Genomic DNA, 25924 nt, shown 5'->3' with positions numbered 1-25924 from the left:
ACCGTTTCCTCCCCAAGCTGCTTTGGTCATGGTGTTTATCACAATAACTCTAAATTTATCTACATAAAGACACAGGAAATTACAATGATCTTGACCCTTCACGCTCACCAAATGCCCACTATGTAGTTTCTCTCTAAAAGTCTCTCATTCCAGCCATCTTGGGAGGAGGCTAACATAATCTCTTGCCACCATGTTCCAGTAGTTTCCTTCATGATCTCCTAGCACAGTGGTTCTCGACCTTCCTAACGCTGCCACCCTTTAGTACAATCCTCATGTCGTGGTGACCCCAACCATCAAATTATGTTGTTGCTACTTCATAATGGCAATTTTGCTACTGTGGTGAATTGTAATGTAAATATCTTATATGCAGGATTTCTCATATGCCACCCCTGTGTGGGGTCACTACCCATAGGTTGAGAACTTCTGTTAGCACCTTCTTTAGCTGTTAAAGCATGGGCCTTCCTTTTGTTATTTCTTATCAGGATACAGTCAGATGAGGGTTTTTTTTTTTTTTTGTGTGTGTGTGTGTGTGTGTGTGTGTGTGTGTGTGTGTAGCCCAGGCTGGCCTCGAGCTCATGATCCTCCTGCCTCTGCCTCCTTCAGCAAATCCTACCGGCCTGTGCCACCACAACTGGCTTTTTTTTTCCAGATGAACTTTTAAAAGCACACCTCTGACCATGCTCCTGCTGTGCTCTTAAAACTCTTCACTTGCTTCTCATTTATATGAAAACTACCTGTCTGTCACGCTCCTCATGGACCCATATGAGTTTATATGGGATGAACTCTGCTCACTAAAAATACATGCATTGAAAACTTTACCCACAATGCCTGAGAGTGTAATTTCATGTAATTATACTAAAATGAGGTCTTTAGGGTGAACTCTAACATAATATGCCCAGTGTCCTTACAAGAAATGACTAGGATACAGGCTGGACCAGAGGGAATACTTCTTGAAGACATTAGAAGGCAGACGCCTACAATCCAACCAATGAGAAAGACCACAGGAAAAAACAAACTCAGGTGAACACCTTGGTCTCAGAGTAACAGCTTCCAGAAATGAGAAAGTTTAAACTTTTTCCCAACAACATGTTTTTATTAATTTTTTGGGAATTTGTACTAGACCCCATCAGACTCATTCCCCATTTCTCTCAGGTCCACCCTCATGCCCCACCCCCCAAGCCCCTCCAATTGTGTTGTCCATATACTCCCTGGAGCATGGTCAAACCCACAGTGGCCAGCCCCTTAAAGAAAAGGGAGTCCTTCCCACCACACCCACGCCACAAGCCATCGACTGGGAAGAGCTGCACCTCAGCATCTTTACTACTGTTTTAAGGGCTCTCGTCAATATTTCCTGTCTGAACTGTTCGCTCTTTTTGATGAGGGTGTTGTTTTCACAGAAGCCTTCAATGTTCATCATTCTCAGTGAAGAGTCTGCAGGCAGAGGACAGCAAAGGAAGCTTCCTTGCCATGGTAGCCGGCAGTGGAACAGACTACAGATGGCAACATGGCCTCCCGTGGCAGCACAGGCCACGGACATCAACCTGGTCCCTCAGGGCAGCACAGACCACGGACATAAACAAAGCCTGCTGTGGCATTACGGATCATGGACACCAACATGGCCTCCAGCAAGAGCATGGACCACAGAAGTCTTCTGAGGAGATTAATCCAGAAAACAAACCATTCCTCATCCCAGATATCTTGTTGCTCAGAGGCAGTGTGTCTGGAAGCAGACCTGTGTGAGCTGCACGCTGCTGTCAATCACCCTGCCCTTGGCGTAGGCACCTCACCCACTCCGTGCTTGTAGCTTGGTTGTGAGGACTGTGGTTAACTAACAGTCACAGCTGTTACCTGCCTCAGACTCCTCTCACCTGGGAGGTGCTGGTCTCTCTGGGGTCCACCCCTCCCTGTGACTTAACAAAACCGTGACACAGTGTTTCTCCTTCAAACAAGACAGATGTTGAGCCGGTGTCGGCACTTTGTACTGTCACTCTGGCTCCTAGGGGACTAAGGAATATTTCTGCCTGGGACCTGAATCGAAGAAGCTTGTGTTCCTTGCTATACTTCTTGGTACTGAACACACCTTGGCGTCATATAAATGACTTGAGTGTTTCCACAGGCTTTCTGAATGAGCTACTTGTTCATTTAGTTGAGAGTGAGACTGAGGTCAAGGTCATTAAACCTATTTCCTATTAGTAAGTTAGTTTCCGAAATGCTAGCTAGTTAAAAACGGGCTGTTGGCTGGTTATGTGGCTGGTGTGGGTCTACAACCTGCAATCCCAGTATTTAGGAGGCTGGAGCAGGAAGATTGCCACAAATCTAAGGCATTTCAGGGCTACACCCTAAGTTCAAAGCCAGCCTGCATGTGAGGTGCTGGGAAGATGGACCGGTGGGTAAGCACTTGCTGTGCAGGGTTCCAGCAAGGTCAGATCAGGACCACAGGACTCACATTAAAAAGATGGTCATGGCAGAATGCACTTTTAACCCCAACAGTGAGTGGAGAATGGAGACTGGAGGATTGCTGGGACTTGCTGGCCAGCCACCCTCGCTGAAAAACAGCAACCTCCAGATTCAGGGAGAGATACTCTCTCAAGGTAACAAGGGAGAAAAGGGTAGAGGGAGATGCCTGCTGTCCTCTTCTGACTTTGTGTATACTAGCATAGGCACAGATGTGTGCACACACCCATGTGAACACACACCCATGTGCACACACACCATAAACAACAAAAAAGGAAGTGGAGAAATAGAAAACACTGACCCCTAGTCAACCGTTCCCCCGTTCACCATCAAATACTTGTAGATCAGGAGAGAGCTGTAGCCAGACCTCATTTACTCCATCTTGACCCACACCCACAGTTCCGTATTGGAAAGAATCCCATGTGCAGTTATCCAGTTCTGCCTGCCAGGCAGACACGTTGAAGGTCTACAGCACTGTTTGCTCCTCTTCCTCTGTTTAACCATCCTACCTTCGTGTTAAATACACCCTGACCTGTGTAGTGGAGTTAATAAGGACAGAGGCCTCCTGGGTCAGACAGTCTTGGGTTTAAACCTAAGTTTCCCACTGGCTGGCTGGATGACCTTGTCCAGTTACTTAATCTTTCTGAGTCTTAAATCACACTGTGGTCAAATGAATAAAATAGTACATACCACATAGAGCTGGTGCAAGGTTGAAATAAAATAAAACTTAAGTACCTGCCTCTTTCTTGAGTTCTATATGTCCCCACATCAAACACTGTTTTATGTTTCTGGTTCAAGGTAAGTAAAATTTGTACTGGTATAAAGTATGTTCCCATTGTAACTATGTGTCTTTTTAAGCAGACTCTTGGCATAATTCCTGCTTGGAACTCTGTCAGCAAACATGAAATTGAAAAGTACTGTTTTCCTTTATTGATGAGATTATATCCACTCTTTTGAAGTCCAAAGGTCTCTCAGATAAAAACAGCTGATGCAACTTGACTATTAACTTTCAGTTTGCATTCTGGTATCATTGCTCTCTGAAGGAAGGTTGAGAGACTTGGGCGGAGGGGAGCAGTCTGTCAGCTTAACTTGGGGAGGACCTTTCTTGATAATCTTTCAATTTTTAAAAATATTTATTATTTTTATGTGTGTGTGCTTACATGAGTTTAAATGCACCACATGTGTGCAGGAGGGCACAGGGGCCAAAAGCCTGTGTGTGGTCCCCTATAACAGAAGTTGCAGTCAGTTGTGAGCTGCCATTTGGGTGCTGGGAACTGAACTCTGACCTCTACAGGAACCAGTTTCAAGGGACTGACTCATCTTCTGACCTCGACGGCCCCAGGCAGGCAGTAGCACACAGACACTCATGCAAACCAAACACTCGTGAACACAAGATAAAAATAAATATTTTCAGAAAATGATTAATACATCTGCTTCCACACTCCACTTGAGTCTCAGAGCAAAAATTCTCTACACACTTGACCTCCCAGTCAGCTCCATCCTCCCCACAACACCCAGAATTGGCTTCCTGATTCCAAGCCAGATCCAAAGTTCCATCGGGCAGGTTCCATTGGCAGCTCTCTAAGGCATCCATTATTTTCCTGAGAATTTCTTTTGAGAAATACAAGGTTACTAAATCAATCATTAGGAGATCAGACAGCCAAATCTGAGAAGGGTAGGAGCAATCCATGGCCTCACATCAGTAACTGAAAAAACATTCTACAGAGGGTGAGGGAAGGCATTGAAGATTAAAAAAAATCAAAAACAAACACAAAAATCCACTGAACTCAGAAAGTATATAAAGGCATTGGGGAGTGGAGGGCAGTCACCATCGGGAAAGACTCAGTCCTGACGAAGAGACGATTCTGTTCCCCACCGAAATGAAGCTGCTGTTGATGCTGCTGCTGCTGGCTTTGGAGCTGACTCTAGTCTGTGTCCACGCAGCAGGAGAAACCAGTGCCATGGGAAAGAACTTTAATCCAAAAAAGGTAGACTCGTGGGGAACAGTGACTTCTGACTCAGGGGGTGCTTCAGGGAACTCTGATGTCAAGTGGGCCCTTTGAGGGGAAGGGTGCAGCTCCTCAATCTATTAGACAAATGACTGGCTTCAGACCCTGAAGTGAGACCCTGAGTTATATGCTATCCATATCTAACAATGCCTGGGGTCCGTCACACCCACAGTGAGACAGAGACAGGAGGTTAAGTATTATGCTGACTGATGTGAGATCAAATCCTGTGGATGCTCACGCCCTGGCCCACAGGCCACGGTTAGAGTAGAAACATGTCTGTGTGCTGTCCCTGCCCTTCCTGCCTTAACAACCTGCTTATCTATTACAGATTGAGGGGAAATGGTATTCCATTGGCTTGGCCTCTGACAAAAGAGAAATGATAGAAGAAGATGGCAGCATGAGAGTTTTTGTGGAGGACATCCATGTCTTCGGGAACTCTTCCTTAGCTTTTAAATTCCATACTAAGTAAGTGTGGTGTCCTTAGCTGAGAAAGAGGAAATGGATGCCTGGCATGGTCTCTCTCTCACACACACACACACACACACACACACACACACACACAGAGACAGAGAGAGAGAGAGAGAGAGAGAGAGAGAGAGAGAGAGAGAGAGAGAAAATGTATATATACACAGAGAATCATATGCCCTTCAGAGCATGTACATGTACACACACACACATTTGTTTGTGTGTGTATATATATATAAACATATATAAATAGTTTCATAGCATGTACTTGTACACTCACACACACAAATATATACACAGAGAAACATACACCCCTCACAGCATGTATATATATATATATATATATATATATATATATATATGTACATGTACGCATACACACATATATGGAAACATATGCCCCTCATAGCATGTACATGTACACACACACACACACACACACACTGAGTCTGTATCCAAAACTAGAGTCCCCCATCTAACACTAAACCTAAATTTCATAACCAGGGCTTTTTCAAAAGTCAGAGACAAAAGCTGGTGATAGCAATAAATTCCCTGGGAGTGGGGTAAGTAAAGGTCAGAGATATTTCTGAAACCATAATTAATGAGACGGGATAGCACAGCTTTAAAGTATATGATCATGAATTAAATTCTTCTTACTAGTTGTTAGCCAAAAATATCCACCCCTTCAACTCGCATTTTCCTGCAGTAAAGGTGGGTAATAATAATTCTCCTCTGTGGGTTTGGGGGGGGCACATCGGGAAACATTTGCAAAGCACTAATTTGATGCGTGGTTGACGTCTGGCTGATAATCTGCACAAGTGGCAGTGACGTTGGGAAGAAGTCACATTGTAACAGTGATGCTAAGTGATTGTCATTCTTTCTTTAAATGGTAGGCAAGTGGGATTACTAAAGTATGAGATATAAGTGAAATAACACAAATAAAAGTCTTTTGTTAATTTTTCAAAAATATTCGAATGTTAAATGGAATCAGAACCTGGAGATAGGGTGGAGCAGACTGAGAAAGCCAGCCCTATCAATATCCTTAAGCACCAGCTCACCTTTGTTTTACAGAATAAATGGAGAGTGCACCGGGCTGTATTTAGTTTGTGATGAAACAGAAAAGGATGGTGAATATTTTGTTGAATGTAAGTATAGAAAGAATCTATATATCTATCCATAAGGAATTTAGTAAACCCTAATATCTTTATCGTGTGTGTGTGTGTGTGTGTGTGTGTGTGTGTGTGTGTGTGTGTGTGTGTATTCTCAAGTGCTCACACATTGCTGGGGATTGAACTCAGGGCCTTGTACATACTAGTCAGCTTCTCTACTTCTGAACCACATCCAAACCCTCCTCAGAATCTCAGTTGCTTCCTGATCATTGTTTACTTAGCTAATTCAACCGGGGTATCTATAGCTAGCATCCCGCAACAGGCAGGTGGAACCAGATGGCTTCTCATCTCCTGCCATCTGTCTGATTCTCTGCCCCAGTGACCGCCACCCGTGCGCATTGCATAGGACGCAGCAGCAGGTACTTGACACAGCGAGCTTATGAAAGACAGAGACCTGTCACTGGAAGCTGCTGAGGGAGGTAGACAGGCCGCAGAGAGGACAGCAGAGGGTGAGCAGCTGCTGGGGCTAACTGTTCACTGGAGCTTGATCTATCAGTGTCCTTCTCCTAGAAGTTACTTCATGAAGTCCAAAGAGGGACAGGTGGAAAGCATCAGACATATTCACCTATATCTTCCAGAACATGCATTTTAATTTGTTTATATGCGGGGAAGAACAGGTAAAAGGATCCCATTGTTTCCTGAGGACCAAAGAATGTCTGAGCTGTGTTTCATTTCTTCCACAGATGACGGATACAATAAATTTACTATTCTTGGTACAGACTATGATGGTTATATTATATTTCATCTCAGAAATGTCAACAATGGGGAAACATTCCAGCTGATGGAGCTCTATGGTAGAGTATTTCACACAGACACTGATCTTGGGCTGGGCAAAGGAAAAGAAAGACACCGTAGCTCTGACGTGGTCTTTCCAGCCTGGCCCTGAACTGCCTCTTTCTTACCTCCTCAAGACAGATGCTCACCTCTGTCATCCCTCAGGCTCAGTGGTGGGAGGACTCTGAAGTCTCTCAGTGCTCCAGGAAAGATACTCTATGGATGTCAAATTCAGGACAGGTCATATCCATGCCTGTCAATCACGTTGTCAATCATTTTCTCATCCTTCTGGAGGAGCCCTGTCCCATCATTCAGCTCAGTGAATGTGGTCAATACACAAGATGCAGTCATTACTGTCACCCTTATTTTTTCACAGGCCGGAAACAAGACTTGAGTTCCAAAATCAAGGAAAAGTTTGTGGAGCTCTGCAAGAAGCATGGCATTGTTGAGGAAAACATATTGGACCTAACTGAGGCCGGTAAGTCAGAACTCATCTATTTTTCTCCTCCTGAATGTTATATCCTTGAAGGGACAAACCCAAGGGATTGGCAACCAGACTTGTGTTGCAGTTGGAGAAACATCTGGTTTCTCTTGGGGAAATAAAGTGGACCTGGTACCTGAACGTGTTCTTGTTCCCACCCTGCAGATCGCTGTCTCCAGGCCCGAGATGGAGGAAAGGCCTGAGTTTCCGGGTAGGTAATCTCCAGTGAGAGCGAAGAGGGGGTGGACAGGGACTAGTCCCTTGCAAAAGCATTAGTATTGTGCCCCCAAATTACAATAAAAATAATTTGATAAGGAACCTTTGAGGAGGGCTTGAAATTTAGCTTCAAATTATCTGGGTTTGTGATTTAGTCCTACCATGAGCTTTCAAGTAAGTGACCCAAGCAATTAAGCAAGAAAACAAGGACATGTACTTTACATAGTTGCTGTATGGTTGTGAAAAAAGGGCTCAGCAATGCATTCAATGTCATTAAGAATGTGAATATAGATGCTCGTCAGTGTCTGTGGTCTACCTCCCTCCCATTCCTGAGATAATGTCTTCCTTTGAATCTGTACAGCCTTGGCTTCCTACCTGGGAATGGAACTGCCTGATCTGCACTTCTCCAGTCTGGAGAGCACACTGAGTTCCCTCATCTGTCCTCTTTCCTACTTTTTCCAAGGCTTCTCTCCAATAACATGTGGAGGTCCTTAAAAGTAGCCAAGGCTTTTATCATTATTCCTCAATTTACTGAAAATTCTTCAAAGCTTTGTAGTAAATGTTTCTCTTCCACCAGCCAGCTCCCAAATAATGACATTGAGACTTACTATTAATTATGAAATCTTGGCCTATAGTGTTACATCCCTTCCATTCTGCACTTCCTGGTTCCTCTCCATGTCCTCTGGCTGGAGACTCTGCCCCTTCTTCCCAGGATTCTCTCTCTCTCTCTGCCTGGTAATCTCACTTAAATCTCCTGCCTTGTTACTGGCCATTCATCTCTTTATTAAACCAATCACAATGACATATCTTCACACAGTATACAAATATCCCACAACAGAGATTCTTATGCTAAAGACAGTGGGAACAAACCTCAGATCTTTCATTACTTCCTTTTATTTTTCATATGTCATCAATGAGGAAAACGTCATTTATTCTATGCCTTTTATTCTGGTATTCTGGTAAATGCCATCAGTTAGAAGGCATGGGAAGGTCTGTTTCTTCACCCTTTACTCTATATGATAGAATGGCTCTATGTCCTGCAGTCAACCCAAGCAGTGCTTAATGAGTTTCTGTATTCTTTCTTCTTGGCTTACTCAGTGTCGAGTGGGGACTCCTCACCTGGACCTCAGCATCATCCCTCCCTGTCCACACACCGTCCTGTGACAAGTTCTGTGATATGATTCCCATCGCTGACACCCAGGAAAGCTTAGTCCCTGCATCCCCAGAATCTTCCCTGATTACCTGGGAGGACTCATGGAGAATCAAAGGCTTTCTTTTAAATTTCTCTTTGCTACACCCACAACTCTCCATGAATGTCCTCCTCCTCTCCCTGTTCAATAAATGATTACCCTTGCAGTTACGTATATGTCTCTGTGTCCAAGAAAATGTAGGATTGTCAGTGAGTGAATGAGGGAACCTCCTGGATCCTGTACCAAGATCCTTCCTCATGTTGCAGAATCCAACCTGAATTTCAGGATTTTACATCCTTTGCAATAATCTCAGGCCCCAATGAATGCTGCCTGCTCTTCGGGTCTCCTGTTTCAGTGGCCTCATAAGGACCATAGGAACACAGACGTGCTGCACACTTTCCATCCATAGAGTCTCATAAATTCCATAGGAACACAGACGTGCTGCACACTTTCCGTCCATAGAGTCTCATAAATTCCATGGGAATACAGTCTTGCTGCACACTTCCTCTATCCATAGTATAGGTAAAAGTGGCTGGCTAAAAAAACCTATCGTGACCCTGGACCCCGGAACCAGGGAAAGAAACAAGCCTGGGTTTGGGACCTGAGCCAGAGAAATGAACACTTTATCCCCAAACCCAGAACCAAGCAAACATTCCCTGACTCTGAAACTAGTACCAAAGTAATACTCTTGGTGCCTAGAATCAGAGTCAGTGAAAGAAATGTGCCCTGGCCTTGGAGGCAGTGTCAAAAAGCAAAAAAAAAAAGGGGGGGGCCTAGCGAAAGAAACAGAGTTTGGTTCTGAAATCAGGGCCATCTCTGCCCCTAGCCCACAAAACTCACCAATCCCTGGGAAGAAAAAAACTAACCAATCACTGGTTGACTCCACCCTCAAGACATCTAATATAAACTGCCCTGCCTGGTCAGTTACAAAAAGGCTGTTCTCTCCACCCTGGTAGAGGCAGCTACTCTCCGGGACTCCTCCTTCCCAAATAAATATTTCTCAAAAGAGTTTTGGGTGTGAAGATCTTCATTTACTGGCGTAGAGAAGGACCTTTCTGAGACGTCCCATAGTGGATAGTGTGGTGGTATTGTGTTCCCCAAAATATTGTGCACCCTAATAAACTTATCTGGGGTCAGAGAACAGAACAGTCACTGGATACAGAGGCTAGAAAATGGTGGCGCACACACCTTTAATCCTAGCATTCCAGAGGCAGAAATCTGGATCTCTGTGAGTTCAAGGCCACATTGGAAACAGCCAGGCATGGTGACACACACCTTTAATCCCAAAAAGTGAGCCTTTAATCCCAGGAAGTGAGGGCAGAAGCCAGAAAGGTATGTAAGGCATGAAAACCAGGAACTAGGCTGGTTAAGCATTCAGGCTTTCGAGAAGCAGTTCTGCTGAGATTCATTTGCATAAGGACTCAGAGGCTTCCAGTCTGAGGAAACAGGATCAGCTGAGAAACTGGCGAGGTGAGGTAGCTGTGGCTTGTTCTGCTTCTCTGATCTTCCAGCATTCACCCCAAAACCTGGCTTCAGGTTTGATCCTATTAATAAGACCTTCTAAGATTCGTGCTACAGGACAGAGCAAGGAGGAACTGAACAGAAAAACCTTGTTGAGACATCCCTCAGTGGACAGAGCAAGGGAGAGTTGAAAAAGTAACACTTTTCTCCAGAGCTGGAGAAGATTGCTACATTTCTGCATGGGTTTCCCCCTTTGCAGCATGAAGCAAAAGAAGCAATATCTTAGGCCTGAGAAGCAGAGCTCTGCTAGGAAGTCCCCTTAATTGGGGGCTGAGCAAAGCTCAGCTGTAGTGGCTTTCCAGGAGAGGAGCAGGATTGCTATATCCTGCAGGGAGACCATCCCCCACCACACCAGGTATAGCCTGACTCCCGAACAGTCAGGATACCATTCCTGTCCTAGCAGCTCCAGGCCTGACTCTTCTAAGCAGTCAGAATAATTTCCCTTCCAAGTCAGAGCTGTCCTAAGCAGCTCAAGGTATCTGGGATACCTCCAGGGCTGAGTTGCCTTAAGCAGCTCGAGATACCCAAGATACCTTGCCCTCCAGGGTGACTGTCTCATCACAGTTCCAGCCATCACCGAACTCCCTAGGTGGTCAGGATACTTCTCCAACAGAGTTGCAAAACTTACATTGTTGGTGCCAAAATCTGGGACCAAACGCACAGAGTTGCAACAAATTTACTTACACAGAGAGTCTCATAAATTCCATAGGAACACAGACGTCTGCACACTTCCTCCATCCACAGCATCTCTTTTTCAACAGAGCATGGAGAGACACATCCTTCTGAGGTTATGCCTGCTCAACATGGACATGACCCATGGGAAAAAGAATGGTTTGGTCACTAGAGGCACTAAGGCTAAAGAGAAAAGGCCCCCTACCTCCCCATAGCATGCTCTGACCCCTAGATCAAGAGATTAAGTCAGGTTCAAGTTCATGGCTCCTGATCAAGTTCTTGGTGTGCTTTGATAAAATATGGTAAAACACTATTGAGAAAGCCAAACAATTATGTTGGAACCCCCCTCACTCCTCCCACACCATCTGATGGACTCTTACTATGTTTCTAGACTGGCCTGAAATTCCTGAGTCCAAGTCATTCTCCAGCCACAGGCTCCTAAGGGGCTGCAACTACATCCATTTACTGCCATGCCCAGCTTTTCATTTTTAATCTTGACATATAAGAGACAAAAAATATCTGTTCACAACCTAAGCCATCCTTGAGAATACTTAGAAAATAAATAACAGTTGTACTCCTGACTTTCTTGATGATAGGAAATGGTTTGACCATGGCACCATGAGACAAGATACAGCAATCCACAGAAAGGCCTTTGGCTGTTCCCAGGTCAAGATGGCAGCTTGAGTTCACCCCGAAGCTGTCCCTTCAACACCAAACACTTTGTGGAAATGAGTCATGAAATAGTAAACAAAGTCATTGTCAAGGAGGAAGTTGCAAACCTCAGACACAGAGCAATCCCTTCTAAGGGGAGAAGACGGGCAAGGGATGAGGGTTGGCAGGGTAGTCTATTCTCCATGATCTGGGCTGACTGCCGCTAACCAAGCATACAGGATTGAGGGCAACTCTCTCAAGGGCCCAAAGGGATGTCAGATGAGGATGCGCCCCTCAGAGGAACAAAGGCTGAGGCAGAGTGATTTTGAGGACAGCTCCCCACTCTTACCTGCATATACAACAAGAAGACAACTGCCACTGACTGAAGAAGTGGGCACCACCAGTGTGAGAGATCAAAGCAGCTGTTGACATCTTGGGGCTGTCCTGGCTCTTAGATTTCAACAAGCTGGCCCGATGCTCATGGCTGGCCCACAATGTCTTACAGAACATAAATAACCTCATAAAACAGCAACATTAGGCAAGACCATCCTGAGATCGCAAAAACAAGATCATTTGCCATCTATAAACATGTCAGTTCTCTGGCTAAAATGAGTGACAGCTGTTCTCTACCAATTACAGTGTAAGCTTGATGTTTTTCTCCATTTGCTATAAATGGGGTTCGTTGGGCTCTCTAAAACAAAGAGGTTTTTTTTTTTTTTTTGTTTGCCTTTGAACCTCTCCATGTTTAGATACCCTATGTAGACAGAGATTTAAGACTGGAAACTCTTGGAATTTTCTAGATTGGTTTCTAGGACCTGCCTACCACCTTCCTGTGCCTTAATTTGATGGTGGCCATTTGGAAGTCATCTAAAACAACAGACTTGAGTGGAATGGCTCTTTAACTCATTCCCCAGCAGTCCTCCAAGCTCTCAGCAGCTGTCCCATCTGCCATTGAGACTAGACTCTCACTTCACGGACATCGTCTACACTGCTTCAATTCAGGATGCAGGAGCATGGAGCGAGGCTGCAGTCAAGGGAGGCCTGACTTAGTGACGCTCACTTCCTGTGAGCTGACGCAGGAAAAGAAGCTGTACTGTGTTGACATTCTACGAGGCTGATTAACTGATTAAGACTCCAACGATTGTAGAGAGTTGGAACGTTGTAGGTTCAGAGCTAAATTGTCTTGGTTATCATTAGTCCCCTAAATCCTTCATTTCCTGCCTCTATGTGTGACCCTAATATCCTTGTGACTTTTAGGTAAATTAGGCTAATAATGTTTCCAGCATCTGAGGCCCATAACAGAGATTCCCCCAATCTGATGTGACCCCCACCTACCTGATGTGTCACCAATGCATTTTTTGGAGGGTGGAGGGTTCGAGACAAAATTTCCCCTTGTAGTTTTGGTCCTGTCCTGGATCTTGCTCTGTAGACCAGGCTGGCCTCGAACTCACAGAGATCTGCCTGGCTCTGCCTCCTGAGTGCTGGGATTAAAGGCATTGCACCTCCGCTGCCCCGGCTCTCACCAATGCATTTTTTTAAGTATCTTGCTTTATGCTTTTCTTTCCTATGTTACTATGAAGATACATAAAACTGTTGCCACGTTGGAATATGTTATTTGGTGTAGCCTAAATCCTGGGCCATGGTCACTAATATTTGGTACTAAAATAATCTCTCTCTCCCTCTCTCCCCGCCCCCCACACACAGATTTAGTGTTGGAGGAGGGGTGCATCCCATGGGGGGTGGAAAGGCCAGAGGACACCTTTTGGGACTTCATCCTCTCCTTCCACTGTGTTGGATCCAGGGATTGGATTCAGTTTATCAGTTGTTGTGAAATAATCTTTTTGTACACTATGAAGTTGTGTTTTTACAGAAGGTACCTTCTGATTGGTTTAATAAAAAGCTGAATGGCCAATAGCTAGGCAGGAGAGAATAGGTGGGACTTCTGGGGAGAGAGAGGAACTTGGGAAGAATCTGAGGCATGTAGGATTAAGCCAGTGAGACTCAGAGGGAGTCGGATGTACAGTATGCAGGAGAGGTAAGAAGCCACATGACAGAACATAGATTAATATAAACAGGTTAATTTAAGTTATGAGAGCTAGTTGGGAACAAGCCTAAGCTAAGGCCAAGCTTTCATAATAATAAGTCTCTGTGTCGCTGTTTGGGAACTGGCAGTACAAAAGAAGTCTGACTACAATCAGTCTTGGCAGTCAGCTCCTTTACATGCTGGGATATTTGGCCAGCTTTAGAATAATGTTGTGGAATATTACTTTAACTAGGCAAAGATGTGTTTCATTTGTTTATGTTGTAGAATATTGCTTTAACTAAGTAAAGGTGTGTTACATTTGTTTATGCTGCATTAGTCTAGTTATGTAAAGAGGTGTTGCATTTGTTTATACTGCATTTGTTTAGTTATGTAAAGATGTGTTACATTTGTGCTGCATTTGTTTAGTTATGTAAAGGTATGTTACATTTGTTTATGCTGCATTTCTTAAGTGATGTAAAGAGGTGTTGCATTTGTTTATACTGCATTTGTTTAGTTATGTAAAGATGTGTTGCATTTGTGCTGCATTTGTTTAGTTATGTAAAGATGTGTTGCATTTGTTTATGCTGCATTTGTTTAGTTATGTAAAGAGGTGTTGCATTTGTTTATGTTGCATTTGTTTAGTTATGTAAAGATGTGTTGCATTTGTTTATGTTGCATTTGTTTAGTTATGTAAAGATGTGTTGCATTTGTTTATGTTGCATTTGTTTAGTTATGTAAAGATGTGTTGCATTTGTTTATGTTGCATTTGTTTAGTTATGTAAAGATGTGTTGCATTTCTTTCACCTTGCCTGCCTAAGGCACCTGATTGGTCTACTAAAAGTCTGAACGGCCAATAGCTAGCACAGGGAAAGGCAGAGCTAGGGGCAGAGAGGATAAGTAAGAGGAGAGAAAAGAGAAGAGAATGAGGGAGAAAGAGAGGGAGGAGCCTGGGGCCAGCCAGACATGGAGTAGGACACACAGAATGGAAGAAAGGTAAAAAGCTCTGAGGCAAAACATAGATGAAGACAACCAGGTTAAATTAAGTTATAAGAGCCAGTGGGACAAGCATAAGCCAAGGTCGAGCATTCGTAGCTAATATTAAGTCTCTGTGTCATGATTTGAGAGCTGGCTGGTGGCCCAAAGAAAGCCTGCTGCAGAATAAACTCTCTTTTATTCTGTTGGAGGGAAGAGCTGTGTTTTACACCAGCCTCACTTCCCACGTGGCAGGCTGCAGCCCATATGCCGGCTTGGTAGGTCTTGCTGAAAACAGCAATCACCAGCGTAACACTTGAATGATTTTTATCTGTGCTTCTCCAGCTCCAGTCTTTATCGGGGCACAGTTTGTCTTCTAAGACACAATCAACAACCATTGGACCAAAGGTTTGCCACCATGTAATTAAAGGCTCCAGCTTTCCAGGCTGTTGGATCTGAATTCTTTTTTTTTTTTTGGTTTTTCGAGACAGGGTTTCTCTGTGTAGCTTTGCGCCTTTCCTGGAACTCACTTGGTAGCCCAGGCTGGCCTCGAACTCACAGAGATCCGCCTGGCTCTGCCTCCCGAGTGCTGGGATTAAAGGCGTGCGCCACCACCGCCCGGCTGGATCTGAATTCTTGATCCCAATACTGACCTTCTGGCCAGCTTAAGTTCTAGGAATTGTTTCAGCTGGTGCGTCTCCACCACATCACATGTCCTCTAATCTTTGGCTAACAGAACTCACAACAAACTAGATGCTACATTCACAAAGAAAGCTCTAGGTCAGCAGATGGCCTCTGAAACATGCAACATGCCACCAGGCAGAGCCATTCGGGAGGCAGAGGCAGGCAGATCTCTGTGAGTTCAAGGCCAACCTGGTCTACAGAGTGAGTTCCAGGACAGGCTCCAAAGCTATACAGAGAAACTCTTTCTCAAAAAAACCAAAAAGAAAAAGAAAGAACATAAAAGCCTTGAGATGTTTATTAGCTGATTTAAGATAGCAAGAACACAACACTCAACCTAAGTTGGGGTAAACTCCCTTCATATTCCCCCAGCCTTTCCTGATAATGTAAAGTATACTTGCTCCTTGGATTTGCCTTGAACATTCCTATGACTCTGAGACATTAGGACTTTGTAAACTCATTGCTTTTTCCTCAGCACATAATAATTCCCCTCATGGCTGAAATAGTAATTTCTTTCTTTGGGAACTACACTCTTCTGTGACCATAATGCTTCAAGGAAGCAGATGATTGCATCTTACTTTAGTTAAGCAGACAGGATTCAGATCTGACTGCAACATCAATGCCACCAACATATCGATTCAATGACAGATTTCACCATCAGTCACCAAAACGTGTATCTTCTTTAACAAATTGAAAGGGAATATTCTGGATCTTTGTTAGCCTCATCTCTCTAAGAAAACAGCTCATTGAGTGGTCTGTATAGAATGATCACACCTGTAATATTTGCATACCGTGCAGGGGATGCAGAACGTTGTTTATGAATACTTGTGTGTATAACACAATGTGATGCATGCTGCCTGAGGATCTTGTTAGACTGGAACTCTGATTCAGGAGGTCCAGGATAGGATATGAAGCTCTGCTTTCTGAACAAATGATTGGGCAATTAAATGATTAAAATGATTGAATAGACACCTACTAGCTCTCCACAGAATTAACTCTTTGGAAGCACATGAAGGAAATGAGTGAGGCCAGGGATACAACCCATACCAGGTATTTTTCTACTGGTGATTTTTAGGAAGAGATAATGGATAAGAGGACTAGGAAGACAAGACAAAGTGTCCAGAGATATTGCTTGTGGATGTCCAGAGATACTACTGCTTGTTAGATGTGTGGATGGCTAACTAATTCCAGTATTATACAACCAAATATTATAGTGTTAATATCTGATAGAAATCCATTATAAGAGTGTGCTGGAGGAGTGGGCTGAGGAATTGACTCACTCAGTAAAGTGTTTGCTGCACCGGGATCCCCAGGAGCCAGAGGAAGCCAACCAGGCCTCTAGTACCAGCACTTAGCAGGGAGAGAAAGAAGAATCACTACTGCTTGGTAAATCAAGAGTCAGTCGGCAAACTCCCGGTTGAGAGAGAAACCCTACCTACCTACACTGACGAAAGCAAATGAAAGACCTAATCCTGTGGGATTCTCAGAAACTCCTTGCCTCCATAATAAAGAAATGTTATTCCTACATTCAATAATTTTCTTATCGCACCTAGTAAATATTAAAATCAAGACCAAATAAAATACAATTGTTTGTAAGTAATGAAACTCTCAGAGTAAGGTTCAAGAACACTGCTAGACATATAAATGAGACACCACGGGTTTTGACATTTAATTAAAAAATATTAACCCACCCACAGAGAGAGAGGAAAATGCGGTCTCCATGAGAGGACGAAGCAGTGGAAACTGATGCTTTGTCAGCATCGAGACATTAAATTACTTCTCTATGGAAACTACCATGTGCCCGCTGATGATTCTGGAGTCCACCAGGCAGAAAGGAAACAATCCCAAATGAAAACAGGAGTCTGTACAAAGCCAGGAAACGTGCCAACCACAGGCGAGTGTCTTCCTTTTACCTCCGATCTTAAAAGACATCAACTGTTTGAACAACACAATACTGACATATTGTGTCGTTCTAATATGTAGAGGAAAACGTGTGATAAAAAGAGAATGAAGGACGAGAGGGAAGACTAGAGCCACACTGCTTAAAGTTCTTCTTCTAAGGATGGTTGCTATAACAGCCCTTAAAGATGGGCTGCAAGAAGTTATGAATGTTCTCAAACCATCCAGTAACCATTCAGATGACAGAATAAAGACGTCTACTAATAAGTCAACAAGGAAGATGACTTCATCAATTAAAGTAAAATTTTCTTTTCTTTTTTTTTTTTTTTTTGGTTTTTGGTTTTTGCGCCTTTCCTTGAACTCGCTCTGCAGACCAGGCTGGCCTTGAACTCACAATGATCCGCCTACCTCTGCCTCCTGAGTGCTGTGTGCCACGACCGCCCGGCTAAAGTAAAATTTTCATCTAGGGTGGTGCTTGCCTGTAACTCCAGAGCTTGAGAAACAGAGGCAGAAGGATCAAAAGTTTGAGGCTAGCCTGGACTACAACATGAGTTTAAGACAAGCCTAAACTGTGCAATGAGTTCCAGGCAAACTGAGGCTGTCTAGTGAGACCTCCCCTCTCTCTAAAAAATAAGAGAGGCTGGGAGGAGAGAGAAAGGGCGTAGAGAGGGAAAGAGAAAAGGGAGACAGATAGAAAACAAGCAAGATAACGTCTGAATGGTTTCTAGCTGCTGCCCAGGAGCATTACCAGAACATCAACCACATGCCCACAAGCCCTCCATCCCTGCCGGACCTCAGAGCTGCACTGAATCTGGATCTTCAGAATGCCTTTGGCTGTTGCCAGCTAGAATTTGACATAAGGGAATATGAGCAAATATGATTTGTCAAAGTCAGTTACCTCCAGAAAGCCTGCCCATTCCACACATCCACCAGTTTCCTGAGGGTTCTTGTGTTTCCACATGACTTCCAACGTGGGTAGAACTGCTTCCGGTTTTCTTGTGTAGATTAGAATCTCAATGATAGTGTCATTAGCATGTTCCTGAATACCAGTTAGTTCAGGGTCAATTCCTCCACTGTGAATTTTCATCTTTAGTAAATCATTTTGTATTTTCATTTTTTAGACAGCCTTTCTCTGTGTAGCACTGGCTGGCTTGGAACTCACTATATAGACCAGACCAACCTTGAACTCACAAAGATCTGCCTGACTCTGCTTTCCCAGTGAGGGAATAATGGTGTGGCACCATGCCCAACCTTTCTTATGAAAGGTTTTTTCTTTTTGAAAAGTTTTTTCTTATGAAAATTTCTTTTTCTGGTGAGCAGGCATATGGGAGTCCCTAGATATCGTAGTCTGGAGACTTCACATGTGATAAACATCCTCACTTCCTCTGCCACTGTTACCTTTACCCACAGTGTTCATGAGTGACACCTAATGACATCCCATGTAATCAGATCCACCAGTATGGGAGCCAGGGTTTGTTTCCAGCCTCTAAGTTGTTGCTGTGGAAGCTTTTCCCTGCTTCTTGTTTATAAGTGTTCTGTGTTTTCTCTTATTAACTTCATAGTTGCATCTATTACATATAAATGTCTATTAACTGGCTTCATGTTACTATAATGTCTGAGATAATTAACATATAAAGAAACAAGATTGTGGTGGCACATACCTTTATTGAAAGCACTCAGGAGGCTGAGGCAGGTGGATCTCTGTGAGTTCAAGGCCAATCTAGTCTGCACCGTGAGTTACAGGCTATCTGAGAGAGAGATTGAGTTATTTGGACTCAAAATTCTGAAGGCTCCAATCTAGCATCAGAGGGCTCATGCATTCAGTCTCTCACAAGGGCACAACATCCTAATAGAAGCACAGAGCAGAGGGAGCTATCCTCCTCGTGAGAGGCCAGGAAACTGCCAGGCTCCCATCATGCCCCTCAGTGGCACCTCTCCCCCACCATGACCTAAGGTTGCCCATGAGCCCCACACCTCCTAAAGTGACACACACACCTCACAGTGCCACCCTAGGGACAAAGTCTTTAGCATGTCAGTTTTTGAGGACCATCATCCAAACCACAGCCAAACCTCCAGTCTAGAGAGTCCAGCTTTGTGTGTCAGGTGAAGCAGGAGTTTGGCTTCCCAGGACCATTTTGCTTTGCTCACTGATTCTTACTGTTACCTCTATCACACAATCAGTCGAGTGTGTCCAGAGGATGGTGGCAGAGTGCTTAATGGGCCATGGACTGACAGGTATGTTCATGTGCCAATATAACAGTCCTGGGAGAGTCCAAGTATTTATTATTTAGGTGGTATATACATATCCTTGTTTTGCATTGTGACCCCCGAGGTCTAGACTCTCTGCTACCCGCCCTGTGGAGACAGGCACACTGATCTCCTTTTGCACATGTTACCTCTAACAGCTCTACACCCCGGCTGTTTGTTCTACATCCTTTTCCCTGGGGTAAACAAAGCTGCCAGACTAGAGCCCTGAATGTGCCTGGAATAAAACAGGCATTGGAGATATGATTTAAGGTGTAGTTTGTTTTTAAATAGTCTTGCTACTGTTCCCTTTAACACCACGAATCACTTTAGTCCAAGCAGATGAAAATCAGATCAATGTCAAATAGATCTCCAGAGTAAATATCAAGTCATGGTGCTCTCGGGTTATCCTAGGGACTCCAGGGACAATAGTAAGACCCCTAATCCCTGTTCCTGACTTAGAAGGTTTTGCACCTTTGATGTTGTTCTACCAAAACAGAATTCAGTTCACACTGTCCCTGGACACAGGCCCTCTACAGTACTAACTATTGTTCCTTAAAATTAGCATTTCAAAAACATTTTACCTGGGCTTCCGAAAGGTTTTGGTCGAACTGGTTTCTGTTGAGAGAATAATGGACAATTCCTGGCTAACCACGTGCTGAAGAGAGAACTGGTCTATCAGGCTGATCTGGAGAGCCTGGCCCTGCTCCTCAGGCCACTGGGCATCAGAGTTCAAGGCCTATAATCGCCCAGCTGCCAGGATCCCCACTTCCCCACAGGATCTCAGAGGTCCCCTCTTATCCAGGGGATCATGTTCCAAGCTGTCCAGTGAATGCAGGAAGCCATAAGGAGTAACAAACTCTGTGTTTTCTCTGTGCACATGCTAACAGTAGAGTTTAATTTAGAATTTAGGTATTTTAAAGATTAACAATAGCTAATGTAGTGATCATGGTAGTGCACTGTAACACAAGTGATTCAGAACTTACAAATTAATTTTAATTAAAATTCCTATTTAGTATTTCCAGACTGCAGCTAACCAAGGGTAGCTGAGTCTAAGGAAATCAGAACAACCTGCATGGGGAACAGGGAAATTAGCACAGGGCTGGAGAGATGGCTCCATGGTCAAGAGTGCTTGTTCTTGTAGAGGACCTGGGTTTGGTTCTCAGAACCCTCATGTATTGGCTCACAACACGTGCAACTCCAGTTCTAGAGCATCTGCTGCTGTCTTCTGGCATACATACTTACATGCATACATACATACATGCATACATATATACATGCAAACATATATACAGATACATACATACATGCATACATATACAGGTCTCCAGTTAAACGTGGCAAATTGGGCATTCGGTCATCCTTCCTTCTCCCGAAGCCTTACCAAGACCCTGAAAGCTAAGGTCTTCACCGTGAAGAAAAGAGAGGGGTTGCAGCAGAAGCTCTCAAAGATGGAAAGGATGCAGAGGAGGTAGTAGCAGGCAAGGATGCCGTAATCTCAGAAGTCCTTGCCGTTGTATTCCTCCCCATGGAGAGATCAACTCCGGAGAGAAAGCCAAGGCGAACAGTGACTCTGTGCTGTCTTTCCAGTTAGCACGGGAGCCTTGAAATTCCCAGCTGCATCCACTTGTAGGGTCCACTTGAGAACGGTTCCAATTGTCCACAGCACCAGCTACTTCACATTTAGCCTCTTCACAGAGTGGGTCAGAGCTGTCTTGTGGAGGGCAGCAAACTTCATGGGACAATCTGGAATGGGGGCGCTGTTACATGATTTCCTTCTGTAGCAAGATTTCAGGGCAGTTCTGAAAGTCACAGCCTCCATGGCCCTCCATCCTCCCCACCTGTAGGCTCCCCAGGACTCCATCAGCAGATGCTTCAGTGTGGCTTTCCCTTCACTTCCTGGAGTGTCGGGGTCTGGTTCCAGTAGTTTGCACCCAAGCAGTCCCCAAACACCAAACCTTCTGCCTGGATGGATGAGATGAAAGAGACAAAGGCATTCTGTGTGTGTGTATGTGTGTATGTGTGTGTGCATGTGTGTGTGTGTGTTGTATGCAGATATCTTTTATTGTTCTCCACCTTATTTTTGGAGGCAGGCTTTTATACTGAACCATTGCTCACCATTTTGGCTAGACAGTACCAGGTTTAGCCTCCTCAGCCCAGCAGTGGATCACAGGTGAGTGCCACCACACCTTGCTCTCATGTGTGTGCTGAGGATCCGAACTCAGGTCCTCATGCTGCACAGCAAGTTCTTTGCCCACTCAGCCCCAAAGAGACCAGACCACGCTCCTCAAACTTAGACTTGAATCCCATTGACTCTTCCCAGCACAAGACAGGCCTTCACAACAGAATAACCCTGCTCCAAATGTCAACATCTGGAACCTGGCAGGAGATGTTCTAACATGCTCTTCATGAGCTTGCTGGGTGTGTACTTAGAGTACTTCCGGTGGTACTGAAATGAAGTCCTTTGCACAGACCATCTCAACACAGGTGCACTGAGATTAAATGATATTACACATCAGATTTTTTTTTTTTTTTTTTTTTTTGGTTTTTCGAGACAGGGTTTCTCTGTGTAGCTTTGCGCCTTTCCTGGGACTGACTTGGTAGCCCAGGCTGGCCTCGAACTCACAGAGATCCGCCTGGCTCTGCCTCCCGAGTGCTGGGTTTAAAGGCGTGCGCCACCACCGCTCGGCTACACATCAGATTTTTAAAGATACCTATTTTTCTGTAGTTATCTCCAGAGCTCCAATTTCTGCCTCCAGCAGTAAATAGTCTCCTGCATTTCAGACAAACCTTGGCATGTCCGTGTTAGAACTGTGTATTGTGGCCCTTAGCAGTGGCCAGTTTTACAGCTTTCAGCCTGGGGTGTGAGACAATGGACCCTGAAGACTTGATGGCTTTCTGGAACTTCTGGAGACCTGGGTGCCCAGGTCTCCTCACTGGCTCCTGTCAGCCTTTGCCAGATCTCTGCTCTCCTGAAGTATCGGCTTTCTCTTCACTTCTCCCCTGACACTTGTCAAACTGCTCAGCTGCTCCCATATTTGTCAGTGGAGAGCCAGGAAGGACGGGGCAGAGCCGGGCCACTCAGGGTCCCAGAAGGATGGTTTCCTGGCTGGGTCAGCCAGGAGTCTCAGACCACCTGTCATAAGTTTCCAGGATTTCAGCAGGTAGAATCAGATCTGTGGGTCACTGCCGGTTAGTGGCTTCCAGAATAGCCACCTATTTAGGGGGAAGTGGCCCAGACAAGGCCTCTGCTGTGGCTTCAGCCATCAAGGGACAGTTGCTAGGGCTTTGTTCTGTGATCATGGGCCTGGTTCTCAGGAACTGGGTGCCAGTTGACAACGTGACTGTTTCAGAGTCCAGCATGGAGTATAGAAAACAGGCACCTGCAGTTTGATCACCCCAAGATTGCAGGACCTCTTTAGCTATTAAGCAGCAGCAGATGCTTTAGTGCTCTCAAGCCTGGGGCCCAGCCATAGAGACTGTTCAATAACCCAGGGATTGACATAGTATCAGGTACAGGTTCCCACTCAGGGGTATCTGGTTTGCATAGCATCCCAGGCTGCTGCAGCAGGAGTCCAGTGCCATGAAGGAATCTGCTGCTCTGAAGACCCCGGGCACTGCAGGTATCAGTGGAATGAGGCTGCCACACCCAGGACCGATGCCACTGCTCAAGAGGCTGCTTGTTCACTTGTCAAGCCACCAAGCAGGGTGAGCGCACCCTCAAATTCGGGTTTCCACAATATTTTCTCAAGAACCCTCCTAGGTCTTTTAATAGTATGAGGAAACATGGACTTTACCATGGCGCCATCTGGTGTTCACCTTGAAGACCTCCAGTCCTGTGAGAGACTATCACGGAAAAGGTGGAAGGTAGATTCCTGGGGAAAGACACAGGAAGAAGTTGTTTTCTTACCTCAACATGTATATGCATGTCTCACAAATGCACGTGTACCCACATACACAGTAAGGGGTTAATAATTGATGGACAAATCGGTGATATATAGACACACATACCCATGCAGGACTTGGCACCTTGTCCCCAGGGGGTTTACCCAGCTTCTCTGTCTCAGAGCCTCGAAATTTTGGTGTCACTGGTCTCAGACACCACTCTGCCATGCGTGGTCCTGTTGGTGGCTGTATTGTGGGTGGTTTGCACGGAGCTGCTGTCCAGGGCATCATGGAGACTAACGACCTCCTTGACCTCCAGCAGGTGGTGGTAACTATCAACCTCAGCCTTCAGTTTGACCTTGATGTTCACAGGGCAGGTACTTCTGGCCTAGTGCTGATCCTCTGCCCAGGTCTGTGCCAGCTCCAAGCCCAGGAGCAGCAGGACCTTGTTGGGCTGTGTCATAACAGGCCTCCACATCCCTCAGACTGTTCTCTGAGCTGAATTTCAGATTTCTCATGGAGTCCAAGTCCTGGAAGGTGCATCTCAGCTCTGTAATTGTCATTTTGGCATCTCTGATCTTGGAAGTCTGAGTGATGGCCTCTCTGGCTCTCCCCAGTCTCCTGGGACCAGTACCTGTCCATTTCCTTTCAGTTCTTCTAAGCCAGCTGTCACATCAAGTCCTGATGTCGCCGTGATCCTGTTGAGATTATGAGATCTGGGATCATAAATTTCCATGCTCAACCTGGAACTGGCAGCCTACGCTGTATCAGTCACTTTTCTATCACTGTGATAAAACACCAAGGCCACCTAGGGAAGAGTTTACTTGGGCTTTTAATTCCAGAGGAATAAGTTTACTTCATCATGGGGGTGAAGCGTGACAGCAAGTGGCCAGCGTGGTGACAGGAGCCGGGAGCTGAGCGCTCACATCTTCAAAGTCCACCCTGAGAAATATACTTTTCCCAGCAAGTCTGTCCCTCCTGAATCTCTCCAAACAGCACCGGCAACTGGGGCCCAAGTGTTCAAACACCCAAGCCTGTGGTGGCCATGTGCCATTCAAACAACCACTTGGGCTCCAGGCCTTCGACTCCCCTCCCCCCACCCCCACCGTGACAAAGCTGAGCAGTCACCTTCTTTTCAGTCCTGCTGGTCCAGTTTGGACAGCATACTGTCAGCAGTCTAGGCAAGGGCACTTTCTTGCCCAAATGGCTAGCTTTTACCATAAAGAAAGCAAACCTCACTGGAGGTTCTTCAGTGCTCATCATCCTTTTTTTTTTTTTTTTTTTTTTGGTTTTTCGAGACAGGATTTCTCTGTGTAGCTTTGTGCCTTTCCTGGAACTCACTTGGTAGCCCAGGCTGGCCTCGAACTCACAGAGATCCGCCTGGCTCTGCCTCCCGAGTGCTGGGATTAAAGGCGCACGCCACCACCGCCCGGCTCATCATCCTTTTTTGGAAGCAAATTGCTGCTGCCAGGAGCAGACATGTCTCACTGTCATGAAAAGCCTGATGTTATTAAAATAGCTTAAATGTAATATTCTTAGGACTTGAAGTATTTGAAGACCATTTATCTATTTAAAATATATTTGTTTAACTTTGAAAACATACCTAATATGACTATAAGTTTGATTATTTTAGATGACTACTAACCTGTATTTTTTAATTATTCATTTTTAAATGAGTTGCATAAACACAATATCCCAAACAAGAGTAGAATCATACATTCAGTATAACAAAAATAACTTCAAATTTGTATCAATATACCAAAATCCATACCCAATGTATAATAATTGAGACTTTTATCTCATCATTTCTATATTATACCTACCCCTTTTTCCTTTAGAAAGATATGATTGTATCTAATCACCGTTATTTAGCTTTCTTCCTGACTATGACCAGTAACAACCTGTACCCCATAAATGAGGACAAATATTCATAACCCACTGAATGACCAAAAACCACCCATCCCACCTCTTGGGAATGTGGGTGTTGTGTTCTCTAGACTGCTTCCTGTTTTCTGGGGGCACTGGCATCTTTAGGGGACCCTGAGAAAATTGGGATAATAGTCAAGTCCTGGGAGAGTTAGCTGTATTATTTGTTGTCTAGTCTCTGTGCAATGGGAAAGTGCAAGGCTTATCTGAAGTCCTGACTAGAGTAGTCTGTGAGGCTGGACCATCTCAGCCAGCAGCCTTGAAGCTGTTCTGAATGCAGAACCCTGAGGAAACTAACAGAGTCCCTTTGAGAGGCTAGATCACCTGGATCACCCGTTTTCATGGATGTCTGGTCCCCTTGCTCTAAAAACACACACTTTTAAAAGAAACATACATATCTGCATTAACACAATTATGAAATGTGCAGTGTGTACAAGTCAGTTAAAGATGATTTTTTTTTGTTCTATGTTTGAGTAGATAAAAGGCATCTGTTAGCTTTATAAGTCAGTTTGGACTGCATAAGGAAACTGTAATATAAATTTCTATCCATGCCATGTGAAAGGATGGCATGTAATACTAAGTCATGAGGACTCTGTAGCCAATAAGATTTATCATGTCTCATCTCGTCTCAGAGCTGTTCCCATGCAGAGGGATCAGCCTACATCTCACCTGTCCTGTAGTCTTTTCTTGGC

The 25924-nt window shown here is 44.7% G+C and overlaps 1 protein-coding gene across 1 annotated transcript; it reads left to right on the top strand.

Annotated features, from left to right (window-relative positions):
• The first annotated feature begins 4334 nt into the window (after positions 1-4334).
• LOC128097325 (major urinary protein 4-like) lies at positions 4335-7555 on the top strand. The gene is made up of 6 exons (XM_052717734.1): positions 4335-4442; positions 4792-4928; positions 6000-6073; positions 6781-6891; positions 7248-7349; positions 7518-7555. Exons 1-6 carry the CDS (start codon positions 4335-4337, stop codon positions 7553-7555), a joined length of 570 nt encoding a protein of 189 aa, XP_052573694.1.
• Positions 7556-25924: the final 18369 nt, after the last annotated feature.

Source organism: Peromyscus californicus, unplaced genomic scaffold, assembly GCF_007827085.1.
Source record: "Peromyscus californicus insignis strain IS unplaced genomic scaffold, ASM782708v3 Scaffold_5__1_contigs__length_169319896, whole genome shotgun sequence".
NCBI lineage: Eukaryota > Metazoa > Chordata > Mammalia > Rodentia > Cricetidae > Peromyscus > Peromyscus californicus.
The sequence above is the reverse complement of the archived record's forward strand: the minus strand, read 5'-3'. Positions and strand labels throughout refer to the sequence as shown.

Bases quoted from the DNA above. Each gene is read 5' to 3' on its own strand.
- LOC128097325 (XM_052717734.1), top strand. From the start codon at position 4,335: ATGAAGCTGCTGTTGATGCTGCTGCTGCTGGCTTTGGAGCTGACTCTA. The intron at 6,892-7,247 runs GTAGAGTATTTC...ATTTTTTCACAG, and splicing joins CCAGCTGATGGAGCTCTATG to GCCGGAAACAAGACTTGAGT. The intron at 7,350-7,517 runs GTAAGTCAGAAC...CCCACCCTGCAG, and splicing joins ATTGGACCTAACTGAGGCCG to ATCGCTGTCTCCAGGCCCGA.